The 20,648-nt window shown below is 35.1% G+C and overlaps 1 protein-coding gene across 1 annotated transcript in view; it reads left to right on the plus strand.

The window, feature by feature from the left end:
• LOC145680650 (uncharacterized) overlaps positions 1–18,718 on the plus strand; it is a 191,181-nt gene extending 172,463 nt beyond the window's left edge. The window contains exon 4 of the mRNA XM_081751363.1: positions 16,600–18,718. Within this exon, the coding sequence (XP_081607489.1) occupies positions 16,600–16,915 (316 nt within the window). The 3' untranslated portion in view covers positions 16,916–18,718. The remainder of the gene's footprint in view (positions 1–16,599) is intronic.
• Positions 18,719–20,648: the final 1,930 nt, after the last annotated feature.

Consider the following 20,648-nt stretch of genomic DNA (forward strand, 5'->3'; position numbering starts at 1 on the left):
TCGTTTACACCCGAGATTTGGGTTTCTTTAATTTCTTTATAGCGATTTTTACTTCTATTCGATTGGGTTCTGGAATATATGGTTCTGAGGTGTGTATCTTCCTTTCTCCATTAGTTTTTGGCTGCATGTTAAGCAAATCGTCAAAGAAATCTTTCCATCTATTTAAAATGCTATCTGTATCAGTGAGAACTGTTCCATCTGCTTGTATAAGAACGAGGTTGATAGTCTTTCTTAAATTCGTTGATCCCTTTATACATGTCCCGAATGTTTTTATTTTTACTATTATCTTGAAGTTCCTAAATTTTAGCTTTCAAAATATCGCGTTTCTTTGTTCTAAAAGTTTTGGAAGTTCCTCGCCTGATGTCTACGAAATTTTGTGTAGTTATTTCATTCGGATTTTGTAGCCAACGTAATTTTGCCTGTTTTCTCTTCTCTGCTAGTTCGAACCATGGTTTGTTCCTACGTATTTCCGCGTGTCCCAATTTTTCTTTTGAGAGAGGATGTTTCATAAGCAAAGAAAAGAATTCAATTGCTGGAATATTTTTCTCTATAATCTTAAGGTTACATCTGTTAAGTAAAGAGTATGACATGCATCAGATTTCTGAAACGATTCCTGTAATGTTATTGAGATTATAATCATTTTGTTCAAAGAGTATTGTTGCGTCATACATAATTGATATTCTTTCTTCATAGTTTCGGGGAAGTCGTCATTTATATTATTATATTACTATAAAACAATTTTAACGTGGATCTTTGTGGATGCCTAATTAGAAACATACCAATTATAAATATGCATGTATTCAGATTTCAGAATGTTTTCACTGCAGTGATTTGTAATACTGATATGTACTACTACTTCATCTACATCACCTAATATATGATATACTCTACAACAGTTGATCAGATTCATCTACCGTAATATGAGTTTCATCTCCCTTATCTAGAATAAGCCTCAAATCTGCCCACCTTCCAATGTTGAAGACAACCAATGGCGTATTTAGGATTTTCTTTTGAGGGCTATGCCCAACACAAGGAAGGAAGTGGGCAATTGCCCACCTGAGTTTGAGAATTAAATATATTTTAATTTATGCATAAAATGAAGTTATAATGACAAGAATTATCGATAAATCCTATATGATATGATGCAAAAATTTAGAAGTGAATCTAACCCTTTATTCTATTCATACAAGAAAAAGAAAGCATCCTCTTGGCCGTCCTAATTTCCCGGGCTAATTATTCCCCCGTTTTGATTTTCTTTAATTCAAACATTTCCTTCTTTTAAAAATAACTAAGCGATATAATTGTTCCTTTGTTATAATAACTAAAGTCCTGTCATGTTGATATCCGCGCATGTTGGTGTGGAACACTAGTTTCGCTTATCAACTCCTCTTAGTTTTGGTGTTACTGATGACGGCCAACTTCAATCACAACTGACAACGGTCGATAAAGTATGATAGGCGAAATGAAAGTAGTAACGTCAAGAAAAAGAAACAGAAAAATAGAAAGGATGACAGAAAGAACAATTAAGGACGCAGTTCTTACATTGAATGAAATTTGACAAATACAGTATTATTTCTGAACAAAAAGCATAAGAAAATGGAAAGTCAATGACATTCTTAGAAATGATAAGAAGGATTATTGTTGTACGTGGAATGCGTAAAACTAACAAATTATTTCGAGGGGAGAATGAGCCCGATAACCTCCTAAATACGTCACTGAAGACAATTCTTCTCCCCTGATCCTTCACAGCATTGTTTTTCAACTTCATAAATATTTTGAACATCGCTTTTATATATATATCTATATCTATATCTATATCTATCTATCTATCTATCTATCTATCTATCTATATATATATATATATATATATATATATATATATATATATATATATATATATATATATATATATATATATATATATATATATATATGTTTGTATGGGAACGTCTTATCCGTCCCCCCCAATGTTGAAGACAGATTTGCGCCTATGATTTGTATGTACAATTTCTGTCGCTCTTAAGCATGTGCTTCAGACTTTTATTGCCTCTCCCAACCAAACTGCAGTTTTGACTTTTAATTCTCATATTCTCTGCACTGGTCTGGGCAGGAATACCAAATTCACAAACAGGTGCACATTTACTTGGCAGATAGTACAGTAGGCAGATATATTGAAGGTATTTTGTTTATTTTTTGTGAGAAGCTTTTTAAGCAAACTGTGTTCTGCACATATTTTGTAGAAAATATCGCAATTCAAAAAAAGTTTCGATTTTGAATTGAAAATGTTATCAATATTTTACATTTTCAAAATTCCCATTAAAGACAAACTAGTAATAAGACATATTTCAGCAACAATGAGTGGCTTGCTAAAAGTAAAACATTGTAATTAATTTGGAGTTCTGCAGCAATCCTACTTATATATCACAATCAGCCATGACATCATCACAACGTTTGTTTTCCGGAAGAAATGAATAAACTTCTCGTCTTCTTTAGTAATTTTAAATTTAGTTTTAGTGTTTGAATAGATCATATGGAACACATTTTGATTAACTAAAAACAACTTACTATTCCATTGACCCACATATGAATGAATCCTTAGTTATATACACTTCGAAATTGAATCACTTCGTTTCCTTATATCATAAAACACTGTAAACAGTTATAGAAAGAATAAGATTCGCGGATTTGAGAAAAAAACAATTATTATTCACTCAAAAACTAAATTATTATATAGTCTAGAATTCGTGTAACGCTAACATGTGTTGCAATATAGATCCTAAAGTGAACAGATCCACTTTAAATTCTAAAATAACCCCAAAAACATAGATGAAAAATACATTTCAGTAAGTAACAATTAAAATTCACTCTTTTTTGTTGCATTTGTAAAGCTATTTCCTAGTGGTGTTTCGCAATCTTTTTCTACTTACGACACAACATAGTACATTATCCATTACTGACACAAGCCTGGGCGCTTTTACCATTGACATAAAAGATACCTCAAAGATTCCAACTTAAGATAATTTTTCTTGTGGCTTCTTGGATGGATATATTTTGAAAATATTTTCACTGGATTCAGCATCCTCAAATTGGTGCAAAAAGCGCAATTAGAAATGTATCCAAGCGTGGCACATTTTACTAGTGGCCAGGAGCAAAAGTGGATTTGAAAAGGTAGGGGGACACATGACGTCACGCCGTCCCCCGTGCCTATTTTTGCCCATTGTAATTTTTTTAGAAAGTGGGGGACGCCACACATATTTTCCGGAAGTGAGGGAACGGCTTCCCCCAGCACTTTTACCCCTACTAGTGGCATGATCATTAGTTTTTGCTTACAAATGTTATAACCCGTAAGGAATTTTTCATTTTCATTCTTTTTTGTTCATTTTCGAATAAATTTTTATATTATTTTTACTATTGGATCAAAAGATTCAAGGGGGCCGCGGTGGCTCAGTGGTAGAGCGTTCACCTCTGGTGCTTGGGGTCCCGGGTTCGATCCCAGCCTCCGCCAAGTGAACTTTGTGGTGGACAAACACCGTGTGCGTGGGTTTTTTCGGGGTTCTCCCGTTTCCTCCCACTTTCTTCATTCCACCATTTCATTCATTACTCATCATCACCGTCTCCTTTAGCCTAACCGGCATAACCGTGGGACGTAAAACTCAAAGATTTCATTTCAAAAGATTCAATATATTTCAGACAAATTTTCTTGTAGGCCTTATATCTGGAGAACTACGTATAGTGTAGACAAACCAAAACTACCACTTAACTCAGTAATGTGCTTATTCCGTAAAAAATACGAAAACTCGATTTAGGGGCCATTAAAATTTTTTGTGGTCCCTGATCCAAAAAATCCAATGTTTTTCATGCAATTATAAATTTTCTTGTAGGCCTTATATCTGGAGAACTACATATACTGTAGCCAAACCAAATCTACCACTTAACTCAGTATGATGTCCTTATTCCGCAAAAAAATATGAAATATCGATTTAGGGGCCATTCAAAATTTTTGTGGTCCCTCATCCAAAAAATCCAATATATTTCATTCAATCAAACATTTTTTGTACGCCTTATATCTCGTGAACTACATATAGTGCAGCCAAACCAAAACTATCACTTAACTCATTATGGTGTCCTTATTTCGTAAAAAAATACGAAATCTCGATTTAGGGGCCATTTAAAATTTTTGTGGTCCCTGATCCAAAAAATCCAATATATTTCATTCAATCAAATATTTTCTTGTACGACCTATATCTGGAGAACTACATATAGTGCAGCCAAACCAAAACTATTTCTTAACTCAGTATGATGTCCTTATTCCGTAAAAAATACGAAATCTTGATTTAGGGGCCATTCAAAAATTTTGTGGCCCCTGATCCAAAAAATCCAATATATTTCATTCAATAAAGCACTTTCTTGTACGCCTTATAGGAAAGGGGGGCAAGAGTACGCAAATTTTAATTAAACTTATATATTTTGGTAAAAAATAGTTACAACGGAAAACTTTTACATGGAACACAAAACTTGAACTCTTCTTTACGAAATGTGAACTCAACTTTTATATACCTCTATTCTTAGAGGAACTAGAACTCATAAAATGAAAACATTCAAATTCGTACTCTTGCCCCTATATGTGGGGCAAGAGTACGAAATCAAAGGGGCAAGAGTACGCACCCAAAAGAGCATTAACAATTATCACAGATGAAGGTGCTTACTCCTTTATATGATGTGCATTGTTCATGCCACCATTCATGACATCTTGCGCACTTGATCCAGTCTTCTATTGGTGGATCACTGTAAATGATATATCATAATGGACACTCGTACACTACTTCCTCACTGACCTAAGGAGTTGTAGCTACAACTTCGGTTGTAGCTTTCCTGGTGCAAGATGATGATTGCCTTTGCTCTTTGGAGGGCGCCGTTTCGAAAGTAAGTTCTGCTTGAAAGCAGAGGGTGTCAGAATCTCTGATTGACTTCGAGAGGATCAAGATCTACTGGTTGAGTGCTTGGTAGCAGTTGGAGGAGGACTGACAACCACCAAAGGAGTGCATGATGTAAATGGTCCACATGGGCCCCTGCTTACCTCCAGTAGAGATCTAGTTTATTGGTTGAAGGTTTGGTAACCGATGAACGAGCAGCCAGCAGAGAAGTGTTTGATGTGGATAATCCACATGAGCTCCTGCTTGCTTCTAGTGAGAACCCAGTAATACTGGTTGAAGGTTAGGTAACAAATGAATGAGAACGAGCAACCGGGAGAAGAGTGTTTGAAGTGGACGATCAGCATGAGCTCTTGCTTGCTTCTAGTGAGGATCTAGCGTTACTGTTTAAAGGTTTGGTAACAGATGGAGTAGGACGAGCAACTGCCAAAGGAGTGTTTGATCTGGATGCACCGCATGGGTCCCTTTTTACTTCCAGTGAATCATCCGATGAACGATTTTGGGCTCTATTCAGGTCTGATGCTTGATTTGTTGCTTCAGGAATGCTTTCGTCTTCAGACCTGGCTTATACATTTAAGTCTATCACATCCACAATAGAAGGAAGAAAATCTTCTTCAGTGAACACATCTGGATTCAGTAGGACAACTCTAGATTCTTGAAGGATGGATACCAATGGTTGCAGCTTTGTAGTCATCATCATCATAGGTATTCTGCCTTTATTGGCAGGTCACTTGCCGCAGCTGAGAAGCTTCCATGCTCCACGGCTCTCCACTAACTTCTTCGTCTTCACGTATGGTCTTTCTGTTTTTATATCATCCATTAATTGTAGTCTCCTTCGCCCCCTCCCTATCTTTCCCGCCACCATACCCTCTAGGACGTCCCTCATGATACAATATCTTCTTAGGCAATGTCCCAACCAGTTTCTCTTCCTCTTCCTAATAATATCTAAAAGTGTTATTTTCTCACCCACCATTTCTAACACTCTCTCATTCGTTTTCCGCTCGGCCCAACTAATTATTTCCATTCTTTTCCACACCCACATTTCGAAGGCTTCCAGTCGATTTTCATCACCTTTACGTAATGTCCACGTTTCCGCCCCATACAGTACAACACTCCACACGAAGTATTTTATGCGTCTCTTTTGTAGTAAGCCTCAGTAAACAAACTCGCATCTTGGAATTATGTGGGATGGATGATTCCTCATCCATTTATCACACACAGTTGAATACCAGGATTTCATTGGGTCAAAAAAAGGAGCGATCTAATGGTTTCAAATTATGACTGGAATTTGATGGTAAACTCAACATCACTATCCTATTTTGCCTGCAGAAATCCATCGCTTCGATTGAAATGTGAGAGGTCTGATTGTCAACAAGTAAAAATACCTTCTTTGTAACCGAATTTGATCGCACATGTTGGTGTAAATAATATAACCATTCTACGAAAAGTCGTGAGTTGATGAACCAGAATTAGATATTCCCACAGAACCTGGCGGCGAGCCATCGAATAATTCTTGTTTCATTTGTTTTGTGGAAAATATCTGGGGAATAAAGGAACCAGATGCACTCACCAGCAGCACTCAGATGCAGAAACAGCTGTTAGGTTAACTCCAAAATCACTAGATACAGTTTTATTCACAACTGATTTTTAGTCGACTTTTGGAACTTTATGAGGAACCATATTTATTCCAGTTTCGTAGATATCCCGTGAGGAAAAGCCGTTTTGTCTTACAAGATCTTTTAGACAATTAAAAAAACAACTTGTGGCTTGCTAAAACCACGAGCTCTCCCCAGACCAGTCTTTGAAGGCTGTTGCAAAGCAATTGTTAAATGTCTACGACGGAAAGACTCTGTCCAATCTCTTTCTGCCATTCGATTCACACGGCTAAAGGATATGGGGCACCTAGTTACGTTCAGCAAAATTGTATGCCATTCTTCGTAGATCTTTTAAAGTTAATTCATAGAAGAATTGATCCAGTAATGTGATATATTGCACTAATTCGTTCTCCATTTCTTCGGTAAATAGGCCTACTGGTTTTATTGTATCTAAAGACGTTGCAGATTCTCATTCAAAAAAAGAAAAGAAAAATCCTTAATTCTCTTTATATCAGTAATGGGAATGCATAGGATACAAAAAAAAAAATCAGATAATATTTAGACCCTTTATAAAAATATATTTCCAGCTTATTCCATCAGCTACAGAATGCTTGTCACCTACGAGGGTAACTTGAAAACTTCTCGACCTATCCTTAATGAAGCCACATATTGTCAAATGTTAGGTTAGGTTAGCTTCATATATCTTTATAGAATCCCATACCAATCATTGGACTGATACCGCCTTATGCAGAGTCGTTTTAACGTATGATTACTAAAGGACTGACTACTACAGGAAACATAGGGTATTCGAACTTTTTAGTATGGCACTAATCACGCGTCAGAACGACTCTGCATAAGGCCCATTGAAATTTATTACTGAAGACTACTGATATTTAAGATAAAAGAGGACAAAGCGTAGTATTTCTGAAACCTGAATAAAATAAGCAAGCGTGACGTTATTCAATAACTGCAGATGTCACTATCTCACACGTTTATCTGTTTCGAAAACTCAAACACCACCTTAGATACTGTTATAGTACAATGGATATGTTAGAAATTAACGCGTTATAGTGCTTTGAAATCGTTATAAAATTGTGTAAGTTATTCATTAACTACTTATGTCCCATTATTATATCAAACTATTATTAAAACATAAATAATTACCTAGATAGCTTGTAGTTTGCCGCAGCACACTCAAACTTGTTTAGGTTCTAGACGCCATTAACATCAAATTCCACGTGATGCATTATTGCCATACGCGAATATATTCACCTGATTTTAGGGAATCGTATCCTTACCCCCCACGTACTCTTGCCCCCCTCTACTCTATACCTCGAGAACTACATATAGTGCAGCCAAACCAAAACTATTTCTTAACTCAGTATAGTGTGCTTATTCCGTAAGAAACATGAAATCTCGATTTAGGGGCCGTTCAAAAGTTTTGTGGGCCCTGAACCAAAAAATTCAATGTTTTTCATTCAATCAAATATTTTCTTGTACGCCTTATGTCTGGGGAACTACATATAGTGCAGCCAAACCAAAACTACCTTAACTCAGTATGATGTCCTTATTCCGTAAAAAATGCGAAATCTCGATTTAGGGGCCATCCAAAATTTTTATGGCCCTTCATCCAAAAAAATCCAATGTTTTTATTCAATTACAAATTTTCTTGTACGCCTTATATTTCGATAACTACATATACTGTAGCTAAAGCAAAACTATCACTTAGCTCAGTATGATGTGCTTATTCCGTAAAAAATACAAAATCTCAATTTAGGGTCCATTCAAAAATTGTGTGACCCCTAATCCAAAAAATCCAATATATTTCATTCAATCAAGTATTTTCTTGTACGCCCTATATCTCGAGAACTATATATGGTGGTATATAAACTACCACTTAACTCAGTATGATGCCCTTATTCCGTAAAACATACAAAATCTCGATTTAGGGGTCATTAAAAATTTTTGTGGCCCCTGATCCAAAAAACCCAATATATTTCATTCAACCAAATGTTTTCTTGTACGTCTTCTATTTGGAAAACTTCATATAGTGTATCCAAACCAAAACTACCACTTAACTTAGTTTGATGTCTTTATTCCGTAAAATATGCGGAAACTCGATTTATCAAGAGGCCATTCAAAAATTTTGTGGCTCCTGACCCAACATCTAATTATTGGTCAAGATCGCAATCTTTTGATCCCTTTTTTGTATCATTCCTAAAATTCTTGTTTTAACAGTCTATAAGTTAGACATAGGAATACACAGGAAAAAGTATTTTGAGTCATTTTCTTGGCACTTAATCTTTTTTCATTTAAAAATCTTTAAAATAACAAATGTCATTCAAGTGACCGTTTCATAGCCGTTGTGTTGCTTAGTTTTAAAGGGGTCACGGCGACTCAGTGGGAGAGCATTCGTCTCTCGTGCGTGGAGTCCCTGGTTCGATCCCTGTTCGCGCCAAGTGAGTTATGTAGCGGACAAACATCTTGTCCATGGTGCTCGGAGTTCTTCCGTTTTCTACCACTATCTTTATTCCATCATTTCATTCATATTTATAATCACTGTTTTCTTTAACCTACACAGCATAACCGTAGGGCATAAAACTGAAAGATTTCATTTTATTTTCCTAGTTGAAAAATGAACTTCCTTATGTAATTTCTCCTGTATTAATATGTTTCTATATGCCGTTTCATGTTGGCTTTTATGAAATTAGAGTGAGCAGGTTTTTATGATCTCTTTCAGTAGGCTTGTTATGAACAGTAGAAGCTGTACAAGCAAATAAAGCTGAAAAAATAACTTGAAAACGTAAAGAAGTATATTTGTTTACGTTCTCATAAATCCTAAAACATTCGTATATGTATCGTGTGTTTCGCATATTGGATATACTTCTTTACAATATATATTTACATATTTACATATTTGTATAGAACATCTACATATTTGTATAGAAATATTAACATCTATGTAAATTTCGGTCTACGTATGTCAAATCATACCTTATGCCAGAAATTCGTTTATTTGTACCATTCGTTTTTAAAAGAAAATCAACATACGAGGAAGAATCAGAAATTAAGCTTACAACGCCAAAATTTCTAGAGTTTAGTCTGTTATAGAGGAATGAAGAATGGAGTTGGCATGAGTAATTTTAATACATGGATTTGGCAACTGTGCAGTTTCATCCACGCATCATCTACGGCGCTTGTTTTAGGTAAACACAAATGGCGACTCGTTTGGGAAACTGGTCTCGCAAAGAAGTCCGCTGTTATTCGATTTCTGTGAGCGAAATATGTAACTTCGCTTGAAATTCACCGGCAGCTGGTAAAGGGTTACGGAGAGACTGTAATGTCTCGTCAACATGTCGCAGAATGGTGTCGAAAATTTGCAGATGGTAGAGAAAACGTCACCGATGAGGAGTGGAGTTTTCCGACCCAGCACTGCATTAACTACCCTCCCTACATCCCTGACCTCTCTCCAAGCGACTTTTATCTGTTCCCGCACTTGAAGGAGTAACTAGGAGGCCGTCGCTTCGCTTCAGACAAGGAGGTGATACTTCATGAAAACGTGGCCGAACACACAAGGACAGCATTTTTACCAGAAGAGAATCTTCAAACTCATCCCCCGATGCGATAAGTGCCTCAACCGATATGGAGACTATGTCGAAAAATAACCTAATGCATGTACTATATGTTTGCTGTGTTAGTTGTATGAAATAATATATACACGTTTCATTGCAGGCTTTGTAGCCTTACTTTCTGATCACTCCTCGTATTGAATATGCGTTTAATGCGTTTACGCAGAATGATTACTTATTTACAAATTCATTCGTACAATTTGCCTTCTAGATAATAACAATTAAATCTTCCCATGCGCGAAATTGGAGAAGTTATGCAAAAGTGTCAAAAGGAACCTAAGATAATATGATAATGGTTGAAATCATAATCAGGGTAATAATACGTATCGTACACAATAATAGCACCAAAATGTTCTAATGATGACATGGTGGGTCATTACGGAAACGGATGGCAGAGTGATGAGAAAGTACAAAAATATGTAATTTAGCAACGGCAGTTTATATTTATTTAATAAGAGATAACTACTATTAAACTTTATACATAAATACATTAAGAAGATAAATTATTTTCTATGTAATGACAATAAAAGATATGGAACTGAGAGAAGACATCTGAAATATCGAGGAGTAAAACTTTACCATCACTGCTCACAGTTGACTTCAATCAATGTTTACCAAAAAGAGCGTAAATCTTAATGTACAAAATCAGCATGGGTGGGAGTAAGCGTATTATTGATAGAATTCGTTGGAAGTTTAACGTCCCTTTATCTAGTATTATTATCATTGTCATCAATAGCGGCAACAGTAGATTGACCATTTATCAATGAGCCATTTTGTTCAGTACAGCATGTTGGATGTAAGGATAATAATTTTATCTTTTATATTTCAGGATTATACTTTCTATATTTTGTAAGAGTTCGTGAACTTAAGATGAGGGAGGCCAGTAAAAGAAAAGAAACACCTTCTCACATGTCAGTACGCTCTACTATAGGTAACATAATTTCCTACTGTGATCAATAATAGATGCGTCTGCGGAAGTATTCTGGTGGCTATCTAAGGAAAGTTCTATTATTCACCATCTTCTGTGCACTTCTTGACCCGCCAGAAGGTGGATCTCTTTTCAAATTTCTCTTCAAGTCTCCAACCACAATTAATTTACATAGGGACAGATCACATCTTTAGGCTAGTGGAACTAGAATTTCTATTAATGTACTGTTGGCTATGTGGAGCCTGACGTTATCGTGAAGCAACACAATGCCCCTCATCGTAATACCACGCTTCTTGGTTTTTGTTTCGTGCTGCAACAAAGCAACTATATTAATAAATTATCCTCGCACCTGCCTCATATTCACGGTGATCGAAGAATATCCTTATTTTACCAGCTTGGATTGAATTTCGTTTCGCTGCTTCTTATCGTTAAGGAGAAATCTCTGGATCCGCTGCGAGTAAGCACAATTACATTTTAAGATCAGTCATTTATATTACTTAGTGCAATATAAAGTGATCAGTGTCTTCGAGATGTTCATCACTTAGTAATTAATCATTAGCTAATTGTGATTTTTGGCCTTATAAACTGGAATTACCCTTTGTCTTAATCAATGTTCCAATTGTTTTGTTCTATAGTTAACCTTTGTTGAGGAATTAACTATAGAATAGTTCAGGTTGGCGAATGAGTGCCGAAGCTTTTAGTCCCATTACTTTTAATACGTAGAAGAAAAGAAAGTTGTTAAGATGTTACTATTTTGTTATTTAAATTGTCGGATGGGGGATAAGAGATGGCGCTGTAAACACTAAGTATTGGTAAGCTTTGCTCTGTTTTTATTCAATTTTTACTATTTACATTTCAATATTTTTGACAATTTTGTTATTTGTTACAATTTTAATATACTGTGATTCAATTTCAATATGTTCATGCGCCGCTTATCCTTCCTTAATAATTAACAGTGTGATAAACAATTATATTTAAAACAGACAAATTCGGCCATTTTGCCACGTGCCACTTTAGTACATATACTTCAAACAATTTTATTTAAAACACATTTAGTGAAGCAGTCCACAAGGCTCTAAGGCTGGGACTTCCTTTATAAATCTCCCGTAAGGGAGAAAACTGAACTGAACTGAAGTGAAATTGTCGGATTTTGGTGTAGGGAAAGCTTGAGAGAGCGAGTCAGGATGGTATCGTTGTGACATTATTTACCACTATTTTGTAGTTCTTTTATATACTTTTAGTCCAATTCTATGGATAAATCGATTTCAAAGTGGAAAACAACCAAAATAGTGAATTGCAAATGAAAAATTGAATTTTATATTACAAAAGCATGAAATGGAATCAAAAGATAATCGAACCTATCTTTCAAGACAAAAGTGATGTACAACAATTCGTATTTTCTCTCTCACTGATATAATCAAATTTTAGTGGAATACATTTCTCTACTTACTATAAGAAACTTAAATCTAAAACAATTTACAGTTATAATAACGCTAACTTTACAATTCTCCTTCATGGAATTATTTTTAAAATGGCGTGTCAACTTGGATTTGAAACATTTATAAATTTATATTCAACATAAGACAATTCTACAAGAATCAACATGGTTTCCAGCCGTCAAACTTTATTACAGAAGACCTTTTGTAATTTTTAAAGATAATCTACTTACAGATAATCTGCAATCTTCGTTACCAGCCATATTAAATCGACAACATATCTACATAAAAATAAAGCAGAAATTGCACTTCTACCTATTCGGGAAGTACTAAACCAGCTTCGTAATATATAACCGAATCAACTTATAAATAAAAGCTGGCAATTCAGATATGTGCTTGTGCCACGTTTATTATAAGTAAGTATAATAAATACAATTTTACAATAAAACAATTCTATTCATATAGCGAACATGGTATAATAGTTGGCACACGTCCATTAGCAACCTCAGAAGGTGGTTAAAAAGAAAAAAGGGAAGTTTACGTTTCACAAATGAAGGGTAAGGGGAAAAAACAAGGAATGTCCATGTATGTGCTTTATCAGGTGCTTTGTCCTATCTGTTGGTGACTCTTGGTTCTATTTGACTGTATATGCCATGCATGCGTAGATGGAGACATGTCCATGTAAAAAGGGGCAAAAATTTATCTAACCCTATTCTTTTTACGCGGTTTTCAATATTAAAACACCGTTTTCTCGGAAATGCAGTTTTGTGACATTCCTTCTTTTTTCCCCTTACCCTTCAAATATGAAAGAAGGTTCGAGATGAGGAACTGTGTAATACTAAGTATTTAGTCAAGTAGAAGAAAATATGAAGAGGGTAATACAATTGTATAGCAGGTTTCAGAATAAACGTTATAAGATACAAGACGAACTGATTATATGTTCATGATACCATCTAAAGTAGCAAACTCGTACAAATAGAACTTACAGTTAATACTGCAACGACTAGCCACACATTGTGATTATATCTTTCTATTTATTTAACTACCGTCACCATTTTAACAATTATTTTGTTGATAGTCAACAAAATTATTTCTGTTGCTACGATAAAGCTACCATATACACAAAATACCAAACTACTCAAGCATGAAACGATGTTTCTGAGGTTTATATCACTTTACAAAAAATATGGAAAAATTAAAAGCAAGTAACCTTCATCCCTAGATGAGGTTTCTTCAGCTACTGTGAAAACGAATTCTAAAAATTATAAAAACCTTACGATTTCTGATAAGCATTTCCTCCTCTTCAGGTATAGTCCCAGCTAGGTTAAAGTAAGCAAAAAGTATTTCTCTTTAAAATAAAAAAAAATCGAGAAAAAACATTATAGACCCGTTTCACAACTTTCAAGTACCACAGACTCTGCAATGAACAACCAGCTTACACACTATCTTCAAAACCATAACACTGTATATAATGTGCAAAATTGTTTTCAGAAAGGAAAAAGATAGATACAACTACTTTTAGTTATTTAGAATACATACACAAAATGCTCGATGGAAAGTCAGCATATACTGGAATATTACTTGATTTAAAAGATTATTTTGATTTAGTTTCAAGTCAAGAACTTGTAGGAACATTTTATAGTTATGGTATTAGAGGGCACTAAATAATTCATTAGCTCAATTGGTTATTTCAAAAGCCGCTCACAAGCAATTAGATTCAAATGGAATAGGAAGAGCAAATGTATAAGACAGTAGTAGTATAGCTTTCGGAGTACCACAAGAGTTAATATTAGGACTAGTTCTTGTTGTAATATTTATTAACCCTTAAGTACTGCGCGGAGTCTGTCAGACTCCGCGTTCACCATAACTTCCTGTTCTACCGCCTCTCCAAATTGTCGCTTCCTCTACCTTCTTGATTATATTGAGTGTGTATGCGAAAATTAACAACGTGTCTGTAGTTTTTCCGCAATATATTGTTCGGAGTCTGACAGACTCCGCGTAGTAGTAATGCGACAAAAAAAAAACATGTGTAATACTTAAGGGTTAATGATTTAGCTGTAATGTTACAATTAATAAAAGCAACTCTTTTCAATGATGATGCACGGCTTGCTATTATAGATAATAATGAAGAAGAAATTATTTTTGAAATTAGGAATTCAATATATATTTAACAGTTGTTTCAACACAATACACTCAAAGTAAATACATATAAAACAATGGCAGCAAACTTCCATCATGTAAGAAGAAAACCAAGAAAAAGTCAGGAAATTAAAATTGGAAATAGTAGGTATTATTATCAATGTAAAGTTTTAGAAAAATGGTTCAAGAATTTCTGCTTTCGAACTGTTTTTATTCTGTAAGTGAATATTTTTTTTTTTATTATTATTAGAGAATGTATTAAGAGCGAAGAGGGTTAATCGTGTTTACCCTCGGACATTAGGTTTCTTGACACTTCTGCGCATGACAGAAGTAGAAGAGTCTATTACGAAAAATGGGTATGTGTATGTACGGACAACATGTGTTCGTTTTCTTCTCTGGGAGCGAGAGAAAGAAGATTGGAAGTTTAAACATAGTTACCAGCCTACGTAAATTGGTCCCAGATCAGCAATACATTCTGGTCAGGTGATGATGTCACGCAGTGAACAGAGCGCGCGCATTTTAAATGCAGTCTAGCATTGTGTTTTAGGGGCTTCGACATTCAGTTGATCGCGCCAACAACCCGCTGGAGAACTTCAGTTATTGTCTTTCTCTACAGTACACATACGCTTGTGCGTGTGCAGTTTAGTGTATTTTTCTAGTTCTTTCTCTTACCTGTTTCGTGGTTATGCTTGCGTGAGCTTGATGGAGCCAATACCGTCAACCAGTAAAGGCAAAGTATTGTGCTTATCCCCTCCTCTAAATTTTGGATTCCTCTATTTTTTGTTCATCTTGCACCGTAGATCCCCAGTCATGCCCTACGGACAATAATAATCGGTTATCGTGCTTTCAGTGCCGTAGGCCCACTTTGATTTCATTCTCATATTATTATTTATAAAATCTTATCAGGTATAGATTTACTGCGCCGGGTTGGTAACGCTGCAAACAATACCTTTACCGCTGACCCGAATAACCAACGCCTTCCTTCCTTTTCTTTTTCTTTTACAGTCCATTCCTTTCATTAAGATAGACTCTCCCTGGCACTCTGCCAACTGGAGGTCTCAGCCGAGTGGGTAAACAGTATTGTTAATCATTTCTACCTGTAGCAATGTTCCAACTTACACTAGTGATTATGGTAGTTTGTGAGGTACTATATGACGTATCCGAACCATACATATAGTAGTCCTTGTGAAATTCAATTTGTGAAAAAGGATGAAAATACAATACAATAAGGATGGTGGCTGTAGTGTCCAAATTTTATTATCATCCTTCGTTTCTCTATCATTTAAAATAATGAATATATGGTTAACCCAATTGCAATTATCCGTGTTTGACGGTATATAAGATACATCAGAGTTTAAGACGCTCCCCTTTTCTTCTATTCCATTCTGAGGAAAAATATTTTCACTACATATCAAAGATTTCTTTAAAAAAAAAAAAATACAAAGTGATATTTTAGGTAAGAACATGTGTGGAGTGAAACCATGTTTAACTAAATGTAGAATCGCACGTGCATCTGCAAATGTCTGTAACGGTTATGTGTTTACAGAAAGGCATACATGTTGTAAAACAATAAATAAAACTGCTGTATCCAAACTACCTTTACTGAGTCATTGAATTCTACATAGATTGCTGTTGCCCATCATAAGGAAACAAGGAAGACATCAAATAACACGGAGTCGGAAATATTTGTTGAAATTGAAATAATCAAAATTTATGTATCGGAGTATAAGAAGCATTCCACTTGTGGGTTTGTTCTCAAAAGTAAAAAGGAAAATGCTTCTTATACTCTGGGAAATACGATAAAGTAATATAGAGTAGTACCAATTGTGTTATAGTACAAATATAGTATAGGAACTTGCCCTACATTTATCTTATACAGTACGTAATATGTGAAACTCAAAGAGATTGATGTACTTACATGTTTGTTTTCTTGTTTTACAGTTTCAATGATGTTTCCGACAACATTACAGTGGAAATGACAATTACCAATATTGCTGACTACAAGAAGAAGCATGTGTGTTCATGGTGTTTCAAGCGCTTCTGGCAAGGTTCTGATTTGAAGAAACATCTTCGTACCCACACAGGCGAGAAACCATACCAGTGTGGAGTGTGTGAGCGGCGCTTCAGTCAAAGTAGTCATCTCTATGGGCATTTAAAACTCCATTCACGAGAAAACGCACCTTTCTATTGTAAACTTTGTAGCGTGCGGTGTGATTCAGAAGACAGTTTTAAGTATCATCATCAGACGCATTTGTAAAATTAATATATTTAATACGTGATTATTTCAGAACAATTCTACATTGTCTTAGAATAATTTTCATCTGATCATCTTAGAACAAGATCAAATTCCGAATTGAATCAAAACTCGTATCTATTATACATATATATAAAATATCTCAGTTAAGCCTTAAGCTCGAATAAGACCATTCTCATGCTTAAAACTAGCCAAATATTTTGCTAGGTTCTCTTTCTTTGCAATGTTATTTTCAATGATATTGTTTAATACTGCTGTATTGTTGCGAAACATGGTCGCTTACTTTGAGTGAAGAACGCAAATTCAAAGTATTTTAATATGCAATCTAAGTAAAATATTCAGACCCAAGAGGGATGGGAATAGGGAATAGTGGAAATTTCATAACGAGGAACTGCGTAGGTTATACCGTTTACCAAATATTGTTAGGGCCATTAAGTATAGGAAACTGAAGCAGCAGGGCCGGATCTATAATCCTGCGAACTACGCGTTCGCGGAAGGCGCTAGGTGAAAAGGATGCCAAACTGAAAAATGAATTTTGTATTTTAAATGTGAATATTTATTGGAGAAAATGTTATGATGAGAAAAAAAAATCATTTAGCTTCAAATAAATATTGTACAGACTGAGAAACAGACAAAAATACATCAAAAAGACAAGAAACTCAAATCTTTGCGTGGGTAGCTGTAAAACACCCCTTTACAATTGAAATGGACTTGTACATCAATTGGCGCCAATGCTTCACTCACAAGTGATGCTAGCTTGAGGAAACTTTCCCGCGGCGCAGGGAGATTTAGGATTTCTTTTTTAAAAAGGGATATTTTGCGAATATGATATAAAATGTAGGGAAATTAAGCTTTTCAATATATGTTATATTAAGCACTATGGCAGCACGTCTAAAGACAGCGTACAATCCCGCCGTATGCACAAGATACAAATATAACAGGCTCTTCATTCCTCTCCCAACAAGCCTTCCACGACCTTGTTTGAGAATATCATTGTCAAATATGTTTTTGGAATGGTAATGGATCAACAAACAAAAGGAAGTCAACTGCAATACTTGTGTTTAGGATGCACCAACGAAGGTGGTCTGAGGGTCTGGATCCCTCAGAACTTTTAATTTTTAAGAAAATTATCACAATTTCAGAGGACAAATACACAGAATTATTTGCATTTTGTAGGCTACTCCCAAAAATCTTCGGATCCAAAAGATAAATCTTGGTGCGCTACTGCTTGTATTTACAATGTTGTGTTTTGTGTACTTTTCTCTCTGTCTGATTTTATTGTGTTACTCATTGCCTGATTTTGATCGTCTATCTTGGAAAGAGACATAAAAGGGCTTAATTGTTTTATAGGCCTAAGAGACACTGGAAAGAATTTTTGCGGCTGGGATCTGATTTTGAAGTTCCGCCATTGGTTCAAAGACAAATATCGATTAAGGCACACACTTTTGTCATTTGTTGTTTATTAAACAAGTTCATATAAAATTAATAAAGAATTATTTGAGATCAACTATATCTCAAGAATGATTAAATGGACTCATTTTGATGGTCATTGAAAAAGACACTCAATAAAACGAGAAATATTACTATTTATTGGCTATTTACCATAATCGTGTAACTAGAAAATACTATGTAAATACACTTTTAATGAAGCATAAGAGCACACCTCTTTGTCAAATCAAACCTGTGTTAATTTTAGACTTGAAGCTCATGAGTTTTATTCTGTTTCGACTTTTATGTTTCAATTGTTCTCGTCAAAATACATCTTAGATTTAGATATATATCTTAGTTGTGCCTTGTGTTTATTTAATAAAAAAATGCTATTAATTATAAAAATTAGAACTTTGTTAAGTATTCATCCACAGTCAATTAGTTATAATTTCGCCATTTTTCGTTATGTTCATAGAGAGATTACAGATATTGAAGAAATTTGCAATTGTAACAACTATATATTTGAAGAATTTTGTCCATTACAACTTTCTACTCTTTTATTATGATCTAGGCGGGGGTGTCTAAATATTGTTTGCTTACAGTTAAGAAATGTCTAGAAGCGGCCCTGTGAAGCAGGCAACTCATGTAATCAGAATAGGAGAAAATAAAAACCGTTTCAAAATTTCAACTCGACATCCAGTCGGAAAAAGATCAAGAAGACCTAGGCACATGGATCTATATAAAGGAGAAATTGGAATATAAAAAAGATACCGGTACTGCATATAGTTGGCTAAGATGAGAATTCAGTTGAAAACTTTTGCGAATGCGTCATCGAACCTCCGGGTTCCGTAAGCTATAAAGTTAGCTTAATAATAATAATAAAAAAAACCTAGCACGTACTATGGTTAAAATCCAATGTAGTTCCTAATTAGTGACGTACTGTTAGAATTTATTCATACGCTGGACTGTTTCCAAAGATATAGTTTATATCCACCCATTATACATGTGCTCTCTCGTAAGATTAAGGGGTATACGCTGAACTGTAAAAGATTAGATGGGTGTCGTAGTATTTGCGGTGAGTCATACGCTATATATTTATCATATACGATGTGCACATCCTGGTGACACTTAATCAGACCTATTTACAATGGCACCGTGATTCCATATAGGTCGTCTTGTTAACGTCATATAAATTCGCGGTGGAAAATAATGGAATAGATCATTAAGAAAGTATGACGATCAACACCACGCTAGCCGTGGGATAAGATACCAAAGGATATCGATCTTGCTGTCAGATAGATGCACAATGTAGTAAAACTAAACTACACATAGGAACGCATAAATAGTTTTGAGTGCAAATTCATTTATTTAACTTTCCTCAATATCGTGTACACTTCTATACACATCGAGGCAATTAATGCTGCTTATTAGCGCGTTGTCCATTTTCAAATAAAGTTTTCTCACCGAAAATAAATCCAATCCACCACTTTTGTAGGTTCCATAATTTATGTGTATTTTTCGATCGCCTCCTCCATTGCGTAGAAGTTGTTGAGTCTTCTCTCTTCCATAACGTAATTTGGCCTTTTGGTAAATTACATTGACTTCACTGGCGATATACTATTGTAATTTAAAAACTGCTTTTAATCACTTGTGAAAGGTTTGCAATCGATTTTGGTGACTATAACCCAGTAAATGCTCTAAGAAATTTAATTTTTGTTGCTCGGGTTTTCATCTTTTCCACCCATGACACTACCTGGCACCAGACTACTTGCGTCAAATTGTCGTTTGTGTTACTTCTGCATCACTAAAGTTGCAATTTCATAGCTCGGAGAGACATAGTTCGCAATTGTGTTTTAAACCAATGTGATTAACACACCAAATAATTGGGATAAATTGAAATATTTTCACTATTGAGCTTTGATGATTATAGATTTTTAGGGACTATTTTATCAGAAAGAACTTATCAGACCAAAGGCAGGGTTGCTGCTTGGTCACCAATGTATCACGTAATTTGGTAATATTCCAGCGCTTGAGCTGTTACACACACTAACACACAAGCTCACTCACACACAAAAAAATATCAAATGTTCGAGACACAAGGTCTTGTAGTTCGCCTAATGATGTCCTCATTCTAGAGCACCTACAAAATTTAAAAATTATAATTTCTTCATGACGACTTGGGTACGGTCGCATATGGGGTCTGAATTGACGATGATCCTTTTCTAAAGGTCATCAGAACCCTGGAAATTCAGGAGTTTTGGTTCTCTTGAATCATCTTCAATGTTAAGTCTTGTCTTGTCGAAACGTA

This window comes from Thermobia domestica, chromosome 3 (genome assembly GCF_964235325.1).
Source record: "Thermobia domestica chromosome 3, izTheDome1.hap1.1, whole genome shotgun sequence".
In the NCBI taxonomy this organism is placed as follows: Eukaryota; Metazoa; Arthropoda; class Insecta; order Zygentoma; family Lepismatidae; genus Thermobia; species Thermobia domestica.